This window comes from Pan troglodytes, chromosome X, assembly GCF_028858775.2.
Source record: "Pan troglodytes isolate AG18354 chromosome X, NHGRI_mPanTro3-v2.0_pri, whole genome shotgun sequence".
Taxonomy (NCBI): domain Eukaryota; kingdom Metazoa; phylum Chordata; class Mammalia; order Primates; family Hominidae; genus Pan; species Pan troglodytes.
In genome coordinates, this window is record NC_072421.2 from 152,891,759 (window position 1) to 152,910,967 (window position 19,209).

General features: G+C 37.1%; 1 protein-coding gene across 5 annotated transcripts in view; it reads right to left on the reverse strand.

The window, feature by feature from the left end:
• Window positions 1-19,209, reverse strand: part of TMLHE (trimethyllysine hydroxylase, epsilon) — a 117,945-nt gene that overhangs the window by 19,488 nt on the left and 79,248 nt on the right. For all 5 annotated transcript variants that reach the window (XR_001714230.4, XM_016944640.4, XM_016944643.4 and 2 more), the window contains 3 exons: window positions 9,932-10,108; window positions 5,517-5,796; window positions 3,200-3,319 (listed from right to left, as the gene is read on the reverse strand). Coding sequence is in view for 4 of the 5 variants with exons in the window: in XM_016944640.4 (XP_016800129.1) it covers window positions 3,200-3,319; window positions 5,517-5,796; window positions 9,932-10,108 (577 nt within the window). In the remaining variant the exon portion in view is untranslated. The remainder of the gene's footprint in view (window positions 1-3,199; window positions 3,320-5,516; window positions 5,797-9,931; window positions 10,109-19,209) is intronic.

Genomic DNA, 19,209 nt, shown 5'->3' on the forward strand with positions numbered 1-19,209 from the left:
TTTTGTTACAAGTGATAGCTAAAGCCAAGAGCATGGAAGAGGTCATTTGGAGAGATCATTTCAAGTAAGAAAAGAGGGATAAGGAGAAAACCTTGAGGAACAATAATATTTAGGAAATAGACAAAAGAAGCCAGCAAAGGAGGCTGAGGAAAAATGGTCAGATATATAGGAAGAAAACTAGGAAAGAAGGAACATTTAAGAAATTTAGTAGTGGTTAATGGTATGTCTCAGGGATCAAGTAAGATGACAGTACACACTGGATATGACAATTAGTTGCTGGTGACGTTAGAAAGAGTAACTTTAATTGCGGTGAGGGGTGGGTTGGGAAAACTAGATGCCTATGGGTTTGAGGAGTAAATGGGAAGTGAGAATGAAAATATATTGAATGTAGCTATTATTCTTTTAATAATCTTAGCCATGAAGTGGAAGAAAAAAACATGGCTGTAGCTAAACGGAGATAGAGTCCAAGGAAGTACAAAAATAGAGAATTAAGATATGGGAGGCTGATAAGAAGGAGTCAATAGGTATGGAAAGGCTGAAGATAGAGGAGAGAGAAATCCCCAAGGAAGCTGGAAAGGATGAGATCCAGAGCAAAGATAGCTTTAGAGAGAGTAAAGCATATAACAATGAAGATAGTGATTAAAATGAATAAAATGATGAAAATTATAGCTAATATTTATTGAACACTTAGTTTGTGTCAGGCAGTATGATCATATAATCTAATTCCTTAGCAATGCTAATGGATAGGTTAGTTTGTGTCAGGCAGTATGATCATATAATTTAATTCCTTAGCAATGCTAATGGATAGGTTTTATATTACTAGTCCCATTTTACAGATAAGGAAACTGAAGCACAGAGAAATTAAGTTACTTGTCCAAGATCACAAATCTAATACATGTTGAGGCTGGAATGCAAATCTGGGTCTGGTTGATGCCATAGCCTGAACTCTTAAGTGCTATTACCATACTGCTAATCACTTGTTCCTTGCCATTGATTACAAACAATTAAACTAAAGCCACAAACAGTTGTTTATCTCTGGTGTTGGTCATAAAGGGAAGAGCTAGTCAGTATTTGAACCTCAACCCCTGTACAGCTGCTTCTTATCTCATTTCCTCTTTTTTCCTTCTGTATCCACTAGAATGAGGATGCAGGGTTGTTGATCTCTCCATATATTGATAACATTTATCAGGATATCTAAAAGCTGCTTTGTTCTTCCTTCCCTGAATCAAACATTCTTAAGTTATAAACCCTTAAAGGAAATCAGTGTAACCATGAGCAATTGCATATTATCATCCTCTCATATAGTCTCCATAAATCTATGTGCACTCATTTTACTCATATCTTTGTGTCTCAGGCTCACCATCTATATGCAGAAACAAGATCAAGAACACGGAATAACCACAGAGGTGCCTCTACTGAAGAGCAAATGGTAGGAAAATTGAGTATAGTATGTATCATCTTTGGTTCAAAAGCATCTTATTCCGTGTGAAGAAGTTATTCTTCCATCATTCCTCCTCTCCAACTTCTTGTAAATCAGATTCAAATTCTTCTTAATGCCATACTCAAAGCAGCTGTGTTTGCATGACGACCCTTTTGCAATATGTTAATAACTAAATGCAAGAAATCTGTACAAATTCCAAAACTAATGGTTAGGCAATACTTTTTTGGGGGATAATTTATAATTACTTTGAAAAATGTAAAATTACATTTTAATAATTAACAAAATTAGGACTCCATTTATATAGTAAGATGAGTTTTCTTTTTCTTTTATTTTATTTTATTTTATTTTATTATACTTTAAGTTTTAGGGTACATGTGCACAATGTGCAGGTTTGTTACATATGTATACATGTGCCATGTTGGTGTGCTGCACCCATTAACTCGTCATTTAGCATTAGGTATATCCCCTAATGCTATCCCTCCCCCCTCCCCCCACCCCACAACAGTCCCCGCTGTGTGATGTTCCCCTTCCTGTGTCCATGTGTTCTCATTGTTCAATTCCCACCTATGAGTGAGAACATGCGGTGTTTGGTTTTTTGTTCTTGCGATAGTTTGCTGAGAATGATGGTTTCCAGCTCCATCCATGTCCCTACAAAGGACATGAACTCATCATTTTTTATGGCTGCATAGTATTCCATGGTGTATATGTGCCACATTTTCTTTATCCAGTCTATCGTTGTTGGACATTTAGGTTGGTTCCAAGTCTTTGCTATTGTGAATAGTGCCACAGTAAACATACGTGTGCATGTGTCTTTATAGCAGCATGATTTATAATCCTTTGGGTATATACCCAGTAATGGGATGGCTGGGTCAAATGGTATTTCCAGTTCTAGATCCCTGAGGAATCGCCATACTGACTTCCACAATGGTTGAACTAGTTTACAGTCCCACCAACAGTGTAAAAGTGTTCCTATTTCTCCACATCCTCTCCAGCACCTGTTGTTTCCTGACTTTTTAATGATTGCCATTCTAACTGGTGTGAGATGGTATCTCATTGTGGTTTTGATTTGCATTTCTGTGATGTCCAGTAATGATGAGCATTTTCTCATGTGTTTTTTGGCTGCATAAATGTCTTCTTTTGAGAACTTAAAAATATTTTATTCCTAGGAGTCTGTTATAGTTTGGATATTTATCCCCACAAAAATCTCATGTTGAATTGTAATCTCCAGTGCTGGAGGTAGGGCCTGGTGGAAGTGTTTAGCTCATGGAGGTGGATAACTGATGGCTTGGTGCTGTCTTCAGATAGTGAGTGAGTTCCTGTGACAGCTAGCTGTTTAAAAATGTGTGGCACCTCCTCCCTGACTCTCTCTCACTTGCTCCTGTTTTTGCCATGTAACTGTTTGCTCCCTGCTCACCTTCCACCATGATTGGAAGCTCCCTGAGGCCTCCCCAGAAGAAGATGCTGCTATGCTTTCTGTATAGCCTGCAGAACCATGAGACAATTAAATCTCTCTCTTTTTTTTTTATAGATTACCCAGTCTCAGGTATTTATTTATAGCAATGCAAGAATGGCCTAATACAGAATCTAAAAACTGAGTTAAGGTATTTCAAAATGATCATGTTTCTAGGGGAAGAGAAAGTCATACAAATCCGCAGCAGCAGATATGATCTTGGTTCGAACAGAATGGAAAATAATTAAGAAACCACTCAAGACTATCACATATAAAGACTTTACACTGTAAAAGTCTAATCCACCTACCCACAGGGCTCTTGAAAATAGGTAGTGTCAGTGTGCCGATCCAGAGCTAGCTTGGTGTACGCAGTGTCACCTCTGGAGAAGTCTGAAGTGAAATACCACATCCTCCCATAAATGGTTTCTCTGTTAGATGAAATAAAGAAAGACCTGTTAGCTATTTGAAATGTTCATTCTTGTCTTTCAAAACTCCTTCCAATACCTTCTTTAGTTACTCACAAATAACAGTAGATTTTTTTGGTTCCAGAATTTAATCCATAAGGTGAAAATGACAGTTGAACATGCTAGTCTTGACAATTCTGTCACTTATTAACATTCTAGAAAGTTGGGGAGAAAACTGTGGAAGTATAATATTGTATTATGAAAGCTTGGAGAATCATCCCACTCTGATTATGTGCCCAGTTTTCATAGCCTTCATAAATTCAAGGTTCTTTTCTATGCTCACCTTTCTTTCACAGAAAAAGATATAGCTGCTTCTAGAAGTGATTTTTTTATTTTATTTTATTTTATTAATTATTATTATACTTTAAGTTTTAGGGTACATGTGCACAATGTGCAGGTTTGTTACATATGTATACATGTGCCATGCTGGTGCGCTGCACCCACTAACTCATCATCTAGCATTAGGTATATCTCCCAATGCTACCCCTCCCCCCTCCCCCCACCCCACTACAGTCCCCAGAGTGTGATGTTCCCCTTCCTGTGTCCATGCGATCTCATTGTTCAATTCCCACCTATGAGTGAGAATATGCGGTGTTTGGTTTTTTGTCCTTGCGATAGTTTACTGAGAATGAGGATTTCCAATTTCATCCATGTCCCTACAAAGGACATGAACTCATCATTTTTTATGGCTGCATAGTATTCCATGGTGTATATGTGCCACATTTTCTTAATCCAGTCTATCATTGTTGGACATTTGGGTTGGTTCCAAGTCTAACTTTATTTACTATTTTTATAGCTGTTGTCTTTTATTAGTACCATTTTTTCAGCAATGGTGGTCATTTCCTAATATTTTGGATAATCCAATTTGCAAGGATGACTGAAGAGTTCTCATATTATTTATAAGACACAGAAGTGATTAATGTAGATCCTCACTCATCTTTTGGACATGGAGGAATAAAGAAAAGAGAAAAGGATAGTTTGTGTTAGCAAGTATTTAGTGAGACTTGCTGTACCATTGTTGTTGTGTCTCTCCTTGAAGTATACATCATATATTTTGATTTTGTAATTATTTTTCTGTTGGGCTCAAATCTGACTAAAGGTCACTTTAATTCTTTAGCTTTCAAAGTTCATCTTATTTTCTGAACACTTGAAGTTCAAATAGGAAATGCTCTTCCTTTTGAACTATCATCCCTAAAGCTGTCTCAATTTATCACTTACCAGCACAGTTTCTTTCACTTGAAAGTTCTCAAACTGTGATTCAAACTGAATGGCTCACAGATGCTGTTGATTATGCTCTACCAGCACAGGGAAGAAGACCCAGCATACTATCTACTACAAAATGAGCTATATCTGGATCTTATTAAGTAAAAGGAAAGTACTAATTATAATAAAGTAGGTTGACATCACACTTAATACTATAGAAGATCAATCTATATACCACCCAAAAGTGCATAATGGTAATGAAAAAAACAATGTATTTAGGATTAGGAAACCTGGGCTATTTGAATTCAAGTTCTATTGTTTACTAGTAGAGCACTCCTGGGCAAGACACTTGGTATATTTGACTGTCAGTGCCTCAGCAGTAAAACGGGGACAAAACACACACTGATCAGGGTTCCTATAATAATTAAAAGAAAATAATGGGTGGGAATGTGCTGGCTGAATGCTATATAGCCTTTGAAGGCAGTGTTATTAACAATCAGTCTCTGAATCAAGCCACAGGAATCACAGAAGGTCAAATTGAACAGATGGGAAAATAGAGGACAGAGGGGGTCGAGGGTGTGTGTGTGTGTGTGTGTGTGTGTAATGGACATGCCTATGGTCACACAACTACTTGATGGTAGAACTCAGACTACTATCCAGTTCTCCTTACAGTCAGTGTTTTTTTCCAGTGTACAATAATACCTGTCACTTGGGATCACTGGGCTAGAAACATATTACCAATGACTCTGCAGTCATCATTATATTTTACACATAAGTGTATTTAGAGATTAGAAATCCAGACCTCAAAGAAAGTACTGCAAGTGAGAGTCCCTTATTCATGCTACAAAATATTCTGGATTGAAAACGAGGGTGACCATACCTGTTACATTTATTTATTGGTGTTCATGCTCTGGAAATTAATTATAATACTGTGGATTTTAGGAAACAAATGAATTACCTGATTAAGCTGATCCTTTCTGCCAACTTCTCTGTGTGCTCTTGAGTGGGAGGGACATTTTCTACGAATGCAATTCCATAGAGCAGAAAGTTTTGCAGAAACTTCTTCAGTCCCTCGTTGGTTTCTAAGAAGCTCTGGCAATCTACCGATGGAACTTGGGCTTGCTGGTAGATTTCAGCATTCCATAGTATTCTAGGCTGGATGACTTTTTGTTTCTGCCCTTCATAGCTGTTTTTCACCAGCCAATTCAAATCATATTTAGTCACATGACCATCTGGCCCTTTTAAGGGGAAAAATAAAAGGCACTATAATAATTACAAATAATGTCAATATCTGTAATTGGTTACAACTAGTTAAGAATCTTTTTCCTAGCAATCAGTTATCCAGTACTGTATTGTTTATGAAACCAAATTAAAATGAATGCCTAGAATGTTTCTGAGAAAGAAATATGTGTGGTTTGAGTGGTATGCATGAATAAATGAATGAACAAATAAATCTTCCCAGAGGCTAAATAAGTTTACAGAATTATAGTTATATAGTAAAAGATCTTCTGGAAAATTCATCAAGTCATCAAAGAATGATAATCCAAGTAGGCTTTTACAAACCTACTTGGCACTCTCTCCCCTTGCCCCCATCCCTGTCTTCCATCTATATAGGAACTCAGAATGTTTGAGCTAGAAGGGGCTAATCTTTATTTTACAGATGGAGAAAAAGTCAGTGACTCACTCAAGATCACACAACTAAGTACTATAGGTGGAACTAGAACCCCACCTTCTTGCTGCTACAAGTTCAGTACTATTCTATGCTGCCTTCCTCTTCTACATGATATAGGACATTGCTGTCTAATTATATGACATCAACACAATACAATAAAATTACTTTGTAAGTGGCTTCACCTGCTGTGCACACCCCACCCAAAAAAAGTTGAAAACCAACCCTGAAATGCTTTAGAAAATCTTCAGGATAAGCAAAGGAAGCAGCAGAAGGAGTGAAAGACTATGCTGACAACTTGTCTCTCCTTTTTACTTCTCTTTCTTTTCCTCCCTCCCCTTGATAAAAAAGTATCACACTTTGGATAATTTGGAAAGCATAAAAAAGTATGAGGAAATTAAAAGTCACCATGTTTATCATTCTATGACCCAGATGAAACTATGATTGACAGCCTGGCATCATTCCTTCCAGTTTTTCTGTACATTCTCTTATTTTATGTAATTTATGTATATAAATATAGTTTATGTAATTTATATATATAAAATTTGGGACTCTGCCATTGTCACTTAACATTTTAACAATTTTTAAAATTAAATTTTATCATTTTAAAAATTCAACCTTCATTAAAATTAATTTTTAAAGCTTACAAAATATACATTACCAAGATTTACCTAACCCATCTGTTATTCTGGGTATGTACATTTATTTTAAAAAATTTTCCTATTATTTATTAGTGATCATCTTTAACCATATTTCTATAATTTAGAAATAGAATGTGTATTACATTTCTTAAAAGTTTGTATCTTTGTATTTAGAAATTTCAAAGATATAAACTTTTAAGAGTTCTGATATACATAATCAAATTACTTTTTAGAAAGTCTACTTATCTTCATTCCCTCCAACAGTACATATGTGTCCATCAAAATGGAGTATTCTTATTTTTAAAATATATTTTTTTCTAATTTGGTAACTAAAGTGGAACTGCTATCTTGTAATAATTTTATTTGCTTACTAAGGCTAATAAGAATACTTTCTATATTTGTTAGACATCTATGTTTCTTTAATGCAGGGACTACCAAACTATGGTTTATGAGTCAAATCTGGTGCTTGGTTTTGTAATGCCTGTTTCAGAACACATGCTGTCCATGTTGTTACATATTGTCTATAGCTCCATTCACTCATATAGCCCACAAAGTTTAAAAATATTTACCATCTGGCTCTTTATAGAAAATGTTTGCTGACTCCTGCTTTAATGATTTGTCTGTTCAGTCCTTTCTCACATTTTTCTATTGGAACAATTGTACTTTTCTTACAATTTAGCAAAAGCACCTTACATATTAAGGATATTTAGTCTTCAGCATACATTTTGCTAATATTTTGCCTGTTTTTAAATAAACCTTTCTATGGCATTTTTTTTCTATTGTAGAGAAATTAGTAGTCAATGTATGCATCATAAGCATGTTTTTTCCTCCAATGCTTTTTCTTTTAACTTTTTTATTTGGAGATAATAGATTCACAGGATGTTGAAAAGAAATGTGTAGGAAAGTCCCATGAGCTCTTCCCCTTCCTTGATGTTAACTTGTTATATAACCACACTACAATACCCAAACCAAGAAAGTGGTATTGGTACAATCCATTGGGCTTATTCAGATTTAACCAGTTAAACATATATTCATTTGTGTGCATAGCTCTATGCAGTGTAATTACATGTGTAACTTTGTGTAACCACCACCAAAATCAAGATACTCAACCATATGACTCCTTCGTGTTACCCTTTTACAGCTACATCCGCCACCTCCTACCCCCGAATCCCTAACTCCTGGACACCAATAATCTGTTCTCTACCTATATAATTATGTTATTTTATGACTGTTACAAACATGAAATCATGCAGATTGGCTTTTTCACTTCAGCATAATGTAATTGAGGTTCTTCCAAGTTATGTATCGAACTAGTTCCAATAAAGTTGCTGAGTAGGATTTTATTGTATGGATGGTTTGTTTAACCATTAACCCATTGGGTAGTTTCCAATTCTTGGCTATTACAAATAAGGCTGATGTGAACATTAATGTACAGGGTTTTATGTGAACATAAGTTTTCATTTCTTCGGGATAAATGCCCAGAAGTGTGATTTCTGGGTTGCATGTTTAGTTTTTTTTTTTTTTTTTAAGAAATTACCAAACTGTTTTCCAGAGTGTACCATTTTACATTCCCATAAGCAATGTATGAGTGATAGAATTTCTCTGCATCTTCTCTAGTATTTGGTGTAGTCACTGTTTTTTAATGTAGTCATTCTGATAGGTATGTAGTGCAATCTCATTGTGATACTAACTTTCATTTCTGTAACAGCTAATAATGTTGAACATCTTTTCATGTGTTTATTCGCCATCTGTATATCCTATTCAGGAAAATGTCTGAGCATATCTTTTATCCATTTTTAAATTGTATTGCTTGTTTTTCTGCTGAGTTTTAAGAGTTATTTAGTCCTAGCGCCAGTCAGGACCTTAAGATGTTCTCATATGTTCTTTTCTTGAAGTTTTATAGTTTTATGTTTTACGTTTAAGTCCACAATCTACTATGATTTTGTTTTTATATAAGGTGTGAGACTTGAGTTGAGGTTCTTTTATTTTTTCATTATGGATGTCCAATTGCTCCGGTACCAATTACTGAAAAGACTATCCTTCCTCTATTGAATGACTTTTGCACTTTTGCCAAAGATAAGTTGACTATATTTCTGTGGATCTATTTCTGGGTTCTCTATTCTATTCCATTGATCTATGTATCTGTCCCTCCACCAATACCACATTGTCTTGATTACTGCAGTCTGGAAGTGATTTCTTCCCACTTAATTCTTCATTTTCAAAATTGTGTTGGCTCTCCTAGGGCCTGTATATTTCCATTTAAATTTTAGAGCAAGCTTGTTTATAATTATAAAAAAAATCTTGCTTATATTTTGACAGGAATTGCATTAAAACTATAGATCAATTTGGAGAAAACTGACATCATTACTATGTTGAGTCTTCCAATCCATGAACATGATTTGTTTCTCCCTGTATTTATGTCTTCTTTGATTTCTTTCATCAGCATTTAATAATTTTTATCATACAGATCCTATACATATTTTGTTAGATTATACCTAAATATTTAAATTTATTTGAAGCTATTTTTGAAATGGTCATTTTTCATTTCAGTTTCTGCATGTTTAAGTATATAGAAATATGATTGATTTTTGTGTGTTGATCTTGTGTCCTCTGACCTTACTGAACTCATTTATTAGTTTTCACGGTTTTATTATAGATTACTTGAGGTAGTCTATGTTAGGATGTCATGTATCTGCAAATAAAGAGTTTTATGTATGAATTTTATTAATTTTTCTTGACTTACTATAATAGAATTTTCAGTACTATGATAAATAAGAGTGGTGAGAGTGGATGTTAAATAATGGTGGTAAGAATGGGCATCCTTGCCATGTTCCCTGTCTTAGAGGGAAAGCATTCAGTCTCACTATTAAGTATAATGTTAGCTGTGGATTGTAACAATTTTATTTGAAGAGAAAAATAAAATGTTTCAAAAAATCCTTCCAAAACAAGAAAAAAAGAAAAGTAAGTAATAACCTATTTTTGAAAGGAACAAACCATTTTCCACAAAATAACTGTCCTTCAGAAGAGTACCCCCAAAGAAGATCAAGTCTCCTGTCCACTCACAAGTAAAAAAGAGTGTGGTCTCATCCAGACGAATGGTCTTTGGCTTGATACATAAATCCACACTGGCAGTATCCAGGCTGCGCTGGTGAGTCTTAGAGTTGTAGCACGATGCTGAGCGGCAGTGGTCTCGAAGCCAGACGTAATCAAAGCGCATCACGGTATTAGCATATTTCAGCTCTAGGGAAAAGATCACATTCATCAGAACTATTTATTGAGATAACTTTAAAAAATCAGCATCCAGAAAACTTCCTTCTAAAAGTCTTCTACCAATAAGCAATAAGGGTTGAGGGGAGGGACTTGCCCCGTACCAGATATTAAAATATACTGTAGAACTTCTATAATTAAAATGGTGTAATGTTGTATTTAAATAGATAAAATGATGGAAGAGTATAAAAAGCCCAGAAATATACCCAAATGCATATGGAAATCTGGTATGTAATAAAGTGACAGCAAAAGTCATTGAGGAAAAGATGAATTTTTTAAATAAATGGTGTTGGGACAACTAGATAGAACTTGGGAAAAGATAAATTTGTGTCTATATGTCATGTTGTCACAAGGTTATCAAGATAAACTCAAAATATATAGGAGTACTAAATTTAGAAAATGAAACCATTCAAGTATCAAAAGAAGAAAGCATAGGTGCGTAGAGGATATATATATGAGGTGATATGGTTTGGCTCTGTGTCCCCACCCAAATCTCATGTTGAATTGTAATCCCCAGTGTTGGGGGAGGGACCTGGTGGGAGGTGATTGGATCATGGGGGCAAATTTCCCCCTTGCTGTTCTCCTGAAAGTGACTGAGCTCTCACGAGATCTGGTTGCTTAAAAGTGTGTAGCACTTCTGCCTTCGCATTCTCCTGCTTTGCCATGGTAAGATGTGCTTGCTTCCCCTCACCTTCCACCATGATTGTAAGTTTCCTGAGGCCTCCCAGCCATGCTTACTGTACAGCCTGCAGAACTGTGAGTCAATTAAACCTCTTTTCTTCATAAAGTACCCAGTTTCAGGTTGTTCTTTATAGCCATGTGAGAACAAACAAACACAGAAAATTGTTACCAGAGAAGTGGGGCATTGCTATAAAGATACCTGAAAATGTCGAAGCAACTTTGGAACTGGGTAACAGGCAGGGATTGGAACAGTTTGGAGGGCTCAGAAGAAGACAGAAAGGTGAGGGAAATTTAGGAACTTCCTAGAGACTTCTTGAATAGTTTTGACCAAAATGCTGATAGCAATGCAAACTGTGAAGTCCATACTGAGGTGGTCTCAGATAGAGATGAGGAACTTATTGGGAACTGGAGTAATGGTCACTCTTGCTATGCTTTATCAGAGACTGGCAGCATTGTGCCCCTGCTCTAGGGATTTATGGAACTTTCAACTTGAGAGAGATGATTTAGGGTTTCTGGCAGAAGAAATGTCTAAGCAGCAAAGTGTTCAAGATGTGGCCTGGCTGCTTCTAACAGTGTATGCTCATATGCATTTGCAAAGAGATGGTATGAAATTTGAACTTATATTTAAAAGGGAAACAGTATGAAAGGTTGTAAAATGTGCAGTGAAACCATGTGGTGGAAAACAAACCATTTTCTGGGAGGAATTCAAGGCTGCAGAAATTTCCATAAGAAAAGAGAAGCCAAATGTTAATATCCAAGACAATGGGGGGGGAAATGTCTCCAGGGCATGTCAGAGACCTTTGCAGGAGCCCGTCCCATTACAGGCCCTGAGGCCAAGAGGGAAAAAAGAGTTTTGTGGGCCAGGCCCAGGGCCCTACTGCTCTGTGCAGCCTTGGGACATGGCCCCCATGTCCTTTGGCTCTGTGTCTCAGCAGCTCCAGCTCTAGCCATGGCTAAAAGGGACCAAGGAACAGCTTGGGCCATTGCTTCAGAGGATGCAGGCCCCAAGTGGTGGCTTCCATGTGTTGTTGGGCCTATGGGTGCCCAGAAGGCAGGAGTTGAGGCTTGGGAACCTCCGCCTAGATTTCACAGGATGGCTGGAAATGCCTGGATATCCAGGCAGAAGTCTATTGCAGGGGCAGAGCCCTCATGAAGAACCTCTACTAGGGCAGTGTGGAGGAGAAATGTGGGGTTGGAAGCCCCACACAGAGTCCCCACTAGGGCACTGCCTAGTGGAACTATGAGAAGAGGGCCACCATCCTCCAGACCCCAGAATGGTAGATCCACCAACAACTTGCACTGTGCACCTGGAAAAGCCACAGCCACTCAATGCCAGCCCGTGAAAGCACCCCCAGGGCTGTATCCTGCAAAGCCACAGGGGCAGAGCTGCCCAAGGCCGTGGGAACCCACCCCTTGAATCAGCATACCCTGGATGTGAGACATGGAGTCAAAGGAGATTATTTTGGAGCTTTAAGATTTAACGACTGCCCTGTTGGGTTTTGAACTTGCATGGGGCCTGTAGCCCCTTGGCTTTGGCCAATTTCTCCCATTTGGAATGGGAGCATTTACCGAATGCCTGTACCCCCATTGTATCTTAGAAGTAACAAACTTGTTTTTGATTTTACAAGCTCATAGGTGGAAGAGACTTGCCTTGTCTCAGATGAGACTTTGGACTTGAACTTCTGAGTTAAGACTTTAGGAGACTGTTGGAAGGCGTGATTGGTTTTGAAATGTGAAAAGACATGAGATTTGGGAGGGGCTAGGAGTGGAATGATGGAATGATATGGTTTGTCTCTGTGTCCCCACCCAAATCTCATGTTGAATTGTAATCCCCAATGTTGGGGGAGGGACCTGGTGGGAGGTGATTGGATCATGGGGGCAAATTCCCCCCTTGCTGCTCTAATGATAGTGAGTTCTCATGAGATCTGGTTGTTTAAAAGTGTGTAGCACTTCCCCCTTTGCTGTCTCTCTCTCCTTCTCCACCATGGTAAGACATGCTTGCTTGCCCTTTACCTTCTACCAAGATTGTAAGTTTCCTGAGGCCTCCTAGCCATGCTTCCTGTACAGCCTATGGAACTGTGAGTCAATTAAACTTCTTTTCTTCATAAATTAACCATTCTCTGGGAGTTCTTTATGGCAGTGTGAGAACAGACTAATACAGGAGGTCCTTGTACTATTTTAGCAACTAACCTTCTGTTAATTTGAAGTTATAGCAAAATAAAAAAATTACAAAAAAAATAAAGACTTTCTATACATCAGGTTACTCATTTAGAAAAGGTAAATAAAGTGTGTGACCCAATTTACAAAAGAAAAGAAAAAAATAAGTTATGCCTTCATATAATTCAAAAAAATAAATTTCTGATGGATTAAAGTACAAAAAATTAAAACTGTAAAACATTAAATGTTGACAACCTTGAGGTAGGAAAGGCTGTTTTAATATGACACAAAAGGCACAGAGATAAATTAATCTATATTAAAATAAATAGCTTCTGTTCTGCAAACAATATAAAAGCAAAGTTAAAAGAGAAGTAACAGGAAAAATATTTGTAGCATAAAAGGATTAATATCCAGCATACAGAATAAACCTCTGTGATCATTAAAGATAAAAACCCAACAGAAAAATAGGTGAAGGATATCAATAAGGAAAGTCACCAGAAGTGACCAGCAAATGTATTAACTGCCCCCAGCCTTGGTAATAATCAAAGAAATGGGTATTTAAACCAAAATGTGATACCATTTTATACCCATCAGAGCAATAAAAATTTTAAAGGCTGATTAAAATGTGTTTTAAAGGATGTGGGGAAAAATGCATACTTGCAAACATTGGTAGTAGGAGTATATATTGTTAAAGTTATACTAGATGGCAATCAGCAAGTTTCTATGAAAATAATTTAAAATGTGCATATTTGACCTAGATATTCACCTCTCAGTATTTATTTTTTTCTCTTGTACTTTATTTATTTTATCTTTTAATATTTTTTTTTATTTCAGTAGCTTCTGGGGCTCAAGTGGTTTTTGGTTACATGGATGAATTGTATATTGGTGAAGTCAGAGATTTCAGTGCACCCATCACCCGAGTAGTGTACACTGAAACTGATATGTAGTTTTTTATTCTTTATCCCCCTCCTTCCCTCTCCCCTTCTGAGTCTGCAATGTCCATTATACCACTCTGTATGCCTTTGCATAACATAGCTTAGCTCCCACTTATAAGTAAGAACATACAGTATTTGGTTTTTCATTCCTGAGTTACTTCACTTAGAATAATGGCCTTCAGCTCCATCCAAGTTGCTGCAAAATACATTATTTCATTCTTTTTTATGGCTGAGTAGTATTCCATGGTGTATATATACATTTTCTTTATCCACTTATTGGTTGATGGGTACTGAGATTGGTTCCATATCTTTGCCATTGTAAATTGTGCTGTGATGAACATACACAAACAGGTGTCTTTTTGATATAATGACTTCTTTTCCTTTGGACAAATAGTAGTGCACCTCTCAGTATTTATCATATAGAAAGTGTCACACATGTGGAGCTGCATATAAGGTTATTCATAATAGTGATGGTTATAATAGTAAAAATAATTAGGAAAAAGACTAAATGTCTATCAGTGGGGAAGTGGAAGAATCGCTGAATAAACTGTGGTTTATCCACATTTTAAGATATTAAGCAATAGTTTTTAAAAACTGCTATACCTGTACCTCTCACATTCACTTTCATTGGTATTATCATTCTCATTTTAAGGACAACTAACTAAAGCTCAGAGATGCTAAGTAACTTTGTAAGAATATAATCATTAGGTGGTAGAGCCAGGACATGAACCCAAGTCACGCAACCCCACAGCCTAGTACACTAATGTGTCTCAAAGTACAGCCTTGGGAATCTGGAGGTGATACTTCTTTTAGAAAAACACAGAGAGGAGCTTGGCAAATTTTCTCCCCCAAAAGTATTGATAAAACTGGCCAAACTAAAAAAGAACCATTTTAAGACTCTGGAAATTGTCCAAAGGTATACAGCAAATTGAGAAGTATTTATTCTATTTTTAATTTCTTTAGTAACCTTCATACTGTTTTCCATAATTGGTACACCAATCTACATTCCCACCAACAGTGTACAAGAGTTCCTTTTTCTCCACACCCTTGCCAACACTTGTTATCTCTTGTCTTTTTGATAATAGGTATTCTAATGGGTGTCAGGTGGTATATCAGAGTAGTTTTGATTTGTATTTCTCTTATAATTAGTGATGTTGAGCATCTTTTCATATACGTGTTGGTCATTTGTATGTCTTCTTTGGGGAAATGTCTATTCAGATCCATTGACCATTTTTTAATTGGGTTATATGTTTTGTTGCTACTGAGTTGTATGAATTCTTTATAAATTTTGGATATGAACCCCTTATCACAAATACAGTTTGCAAATATTTTTCCTAATCTCTAGGATATCTTTTCATTTTGTTGACTGTTTCCTTTGCTGTGCATAACCTGGTTAGTTTGATGTTGTCTCATTTATTTATTTTGGTTTTTGTAGCCTAAGCAGTTGGTGTGATATCCAAAAAAATCATTGCCAAGGCCAATGTCAAGGAGCTTTACCACCTGTTTTCTTCTAGGAGTTTTATGGTTTCAGGTCTTATTCTTGTTTAAGTCTTTTATCCATTTTGAGCTGATTTGTGTGTAGGATGACAAAGGTCCAATTTCATTCTTTTACCTTCTGAGTATATGCCCAAAGGAAATGAAAGTACTACCTCATAAAGATACCTGCACTTTCATGTTCATTGCAGCATTATTCATGAAAGCCAAGATATGGAAACAACCTAAATGTCTGTTGATGGATGAATGTATAAAAAACTGTGGTATATATAGACAATGGAATATTATTCAGCCTTTTAAAAAGGAGATCTTGCCATTTGCCATAATATGGATGAACCTGGAGGACATTATGCTAAGTGAAATAAACCAGATAGAGAAAAAAAATTTGCATGATCTCATTTGTATCCAGAATCTTAAAAAAAAAGTCAAATAAATATACAGAGAGAATAAAACAGTGGTTACCAGGGCCAAGGGTAGGGGCATGAGGGAGGAAATGGGAGATGTATGGCTAAGGACACAAAGTAGCAGATATGTAGAATGATCAGATCTAGATGTCTGTTATATAACAACATGAAGACTATAGTTTATAATAGTGCATTATGTTTTGGATTTTTGCTAAATGAGTCAATGGTAGCTGTTCTTGCCACAAAAAAATGGGTAACTATGTGAGATGATTGATATGTTAATTTGCTTCACTATAGTAACCATTTTACTGTCTATATGTATCTCATAATATCATGTCATATACTTTAAACATACACAATGCAATTTCTTTTAAAAAGGAAGCATTTATTTACAAAAAAACTACTGAACCTTGGGTAAAAACAGTGGGGATCTGTGGTGTATTTTAGCATGGGGTGCTCCCACTCCTATTCCTCCACCTCTAGCTCCAATCAGCGGTAGTTCCACGAACCAAGAAAACCGGCAGGTTTGCTGTCAAATATGACTAACGTGATTTGGAGCAGAGCATGCATAAAACCCCCATGCATCTGGGTGTTATCAAAAACAATTAGGGAAGCCATACTGGTTGGAGCAAACAACAGACCAGAAGAACAGGCAGAAATCTAACCAGGCTATATAGGCAGTGAGAAAGCTATAATGGGCCTTGAAAAGCTCCCACACATCCCTAGTATTTGGAAGGTTGCACATGCATGCAGTGCTGTATGCACACTGAAGAGAGACTGGAAATGGCTCCAGTTATTTACATGTCTCTGGATGAAAATGAGGCTTTTTGTAGGAGACATGAGAATGACAGAAAGTAAAAACCAGGACAAACTTCTTTGGTTAGTCTGTTTGCATCATTATAGAGAAATACCTGGGGCTAGGTAACTTGTAAAGAAAAGAGATTTATTTGGCTCATGGTTCTGAAGGTTGTACAGAAAGCATAGTGCTGGCATCTGCTTCTGGTGAGGGCCTCAGGAAGCTTATAATCATGGCAGAAGGTGAAGGGGAGCTAACATGACACATAGTGAGAGAGAGAGCAAGAGAGAGTGAAGAAGTGCCAGGCTCTTTTAAACAACTGGATCTTGTCTGAATTCATTACTGAGGGGCAGGCACCAAGCCATTCATGAGGGATTTGCCCTCATGACCCAAATACCTCCCATCAGGCCCCATTTCTAACATTGCAGATCACATTTCAACATGAGATTTGGAGGAGACAAACATCCAAACCATATCACTTGTAAATAGCTCAAACTTCAAGTGTATGCCTCAAACAACACACAGATCCTCTGGCAAAGGGTGGAAGCCTTATTACATTAAGTTTTTTAAGCATAACCTCTGATCAATACTTGGCTGGCCTCTAAACTATATCAGGAATTCCCAACCTGATGCCTCAACTAGGCCTATGGACATCTGGGCCAGATAGTCCTTTTGTCATAGGGTGCTGTCCTGTGGACTGTAGGATGCTTAGCAGCATCCCTGGTCTCTACTGACCAGGTGTCAGCAGCATCTTCCTCTCCAGTTGTGACGACAAAAAATGTCTCCAGACAATGCCAAAGGTCCTCTGGGGGGCAAAATAGACCCCAATTGAGAGCCTCTGGGCTATGGTGACCCCAGTGCAATGCTTAGGAAACCACAGTTAAAAATAAAAACAAGAAGTAAAAATAAAACCTGAGCAGAGACATCAGTGGCTACACACTGCAGGGGACAAAGACTCCACAGAATTACCCCAGACAACAAAAAAATACACAAAACAAACAAATACACAAAATACAAACAAATACACAAAAATATGCAACAATTCCTCTGGGGACATGAGAACTCAGTTTCCATAAAATATTATCTAAAATGTCCAGATTTTCAACAACAAGAAAAGATCATGAGATATGTATAGAAACAGAAGGGTTACCTACACACAGAAAGAAAGCAGGCATCAGAAACCCTCTGAGAATATTACAGAAAATCCTATTGCCTAAGTCAAACATGCAGATAGAAGGCAACTTACGTCCTGCAGAAAATGTCTTTCCCTTCTAATAGTCTTGAGCTTTACAGGAGAGAAGCAGAATGGACTATTGGGGCATCACCTCCATGTACCTATATTATTTCCTCATTATAAGCCAACACTTGGTCTTTACTGAGTCATTTTGTCTGTGACGGCAGGCATGCCTTATACAAGTGCTTTCAAGGTATACCCCAACTGGATGCTTGAAAATCTATAGATACTGAAGTTAATTGAAAGACTGTCTGATACAACTGCTGATACTCTGAAATAGGGCTATTCATTTGGTGGTGCCCTACAGTTGGAGTTCTTGTCCTAGGGTGTGTGGAATAATATGCAAAATTCGTGTGTGTGTGTGTGTGTGTGTGTGTGTGTGTGTGTAGAATTTCTATGGGGTCTATAAACTAAAAATATTGAGAACCCTTTCCCTAGAGTGACAAAAGTGTTTGAGTACCACTAACCCTTATTCAGTTTGGTCATTGCAGTGAGATGATGCACAGTTCAACAAACTACAGCTTGTGGGTCAAATATGGTACGTGACCTATTTTGTTTGGCTTGCAAGATAAAAAATGGTTTTTACACTTTTAAAGTGTAATAAAACAAAAACAAAACAAAGAAAATCACTGTAATGGTTAACTCTATATGTCAATTTGACTGGACCATGGGGTGCCCAGATAAGTGGCTAAACATTAATTCTGTGAGAGTGTTTCTGGAAGAAATTAGCATTTAAATCAATAGACTGAGTAGAGTACATTGCCTTCTGCAATGCGGGAATAATTCTATCTGCCTGCTTGAGCTGGGATATTGGTCTTTTCCTGTTCTTGGACTGAAACTTACATATCAGCCTTCCATTTTAGGCCTTTGAACTTCGACTAGAACTTAGAAAGGTTCTCCTGGTTCTTAGGCCTTCAGACTAAACTGGAATCATATCACCAGGTTTCCTGGGTCTCAAGCTTATGGATGGAAGACTGGTACTTTTTAGTTTCCATAATTGTGTGAGCTGATTCCTTTATACACACACACACACACACACACACACACACACACATATATCCCCCTATTGGTTCTGTTCTGTTTCTCTGGAGAACACTGACTAATATAGATATTGGTACTGAGAAGTAGGGTACTGCTGTAACAAATACCTAAAATTGTGGAAGCAGCTTTGGAAATGGGTAATGGGGTAGAGGCTGAAAGAGTTTTCAGGTACATGCTAGAAAAAAGCCTAGATTACTGTGAAGGGATTGCTAATGGTGTTTCTGGTAAGAGGTCAGAAAAAAAAAGAGGACAGCTGGAGGGAAAGCCTCCATGTTCCTAGAGAATATAAATAATTGTAAACAGAATGCTGGTAGAAATATGAATGGTAAAGG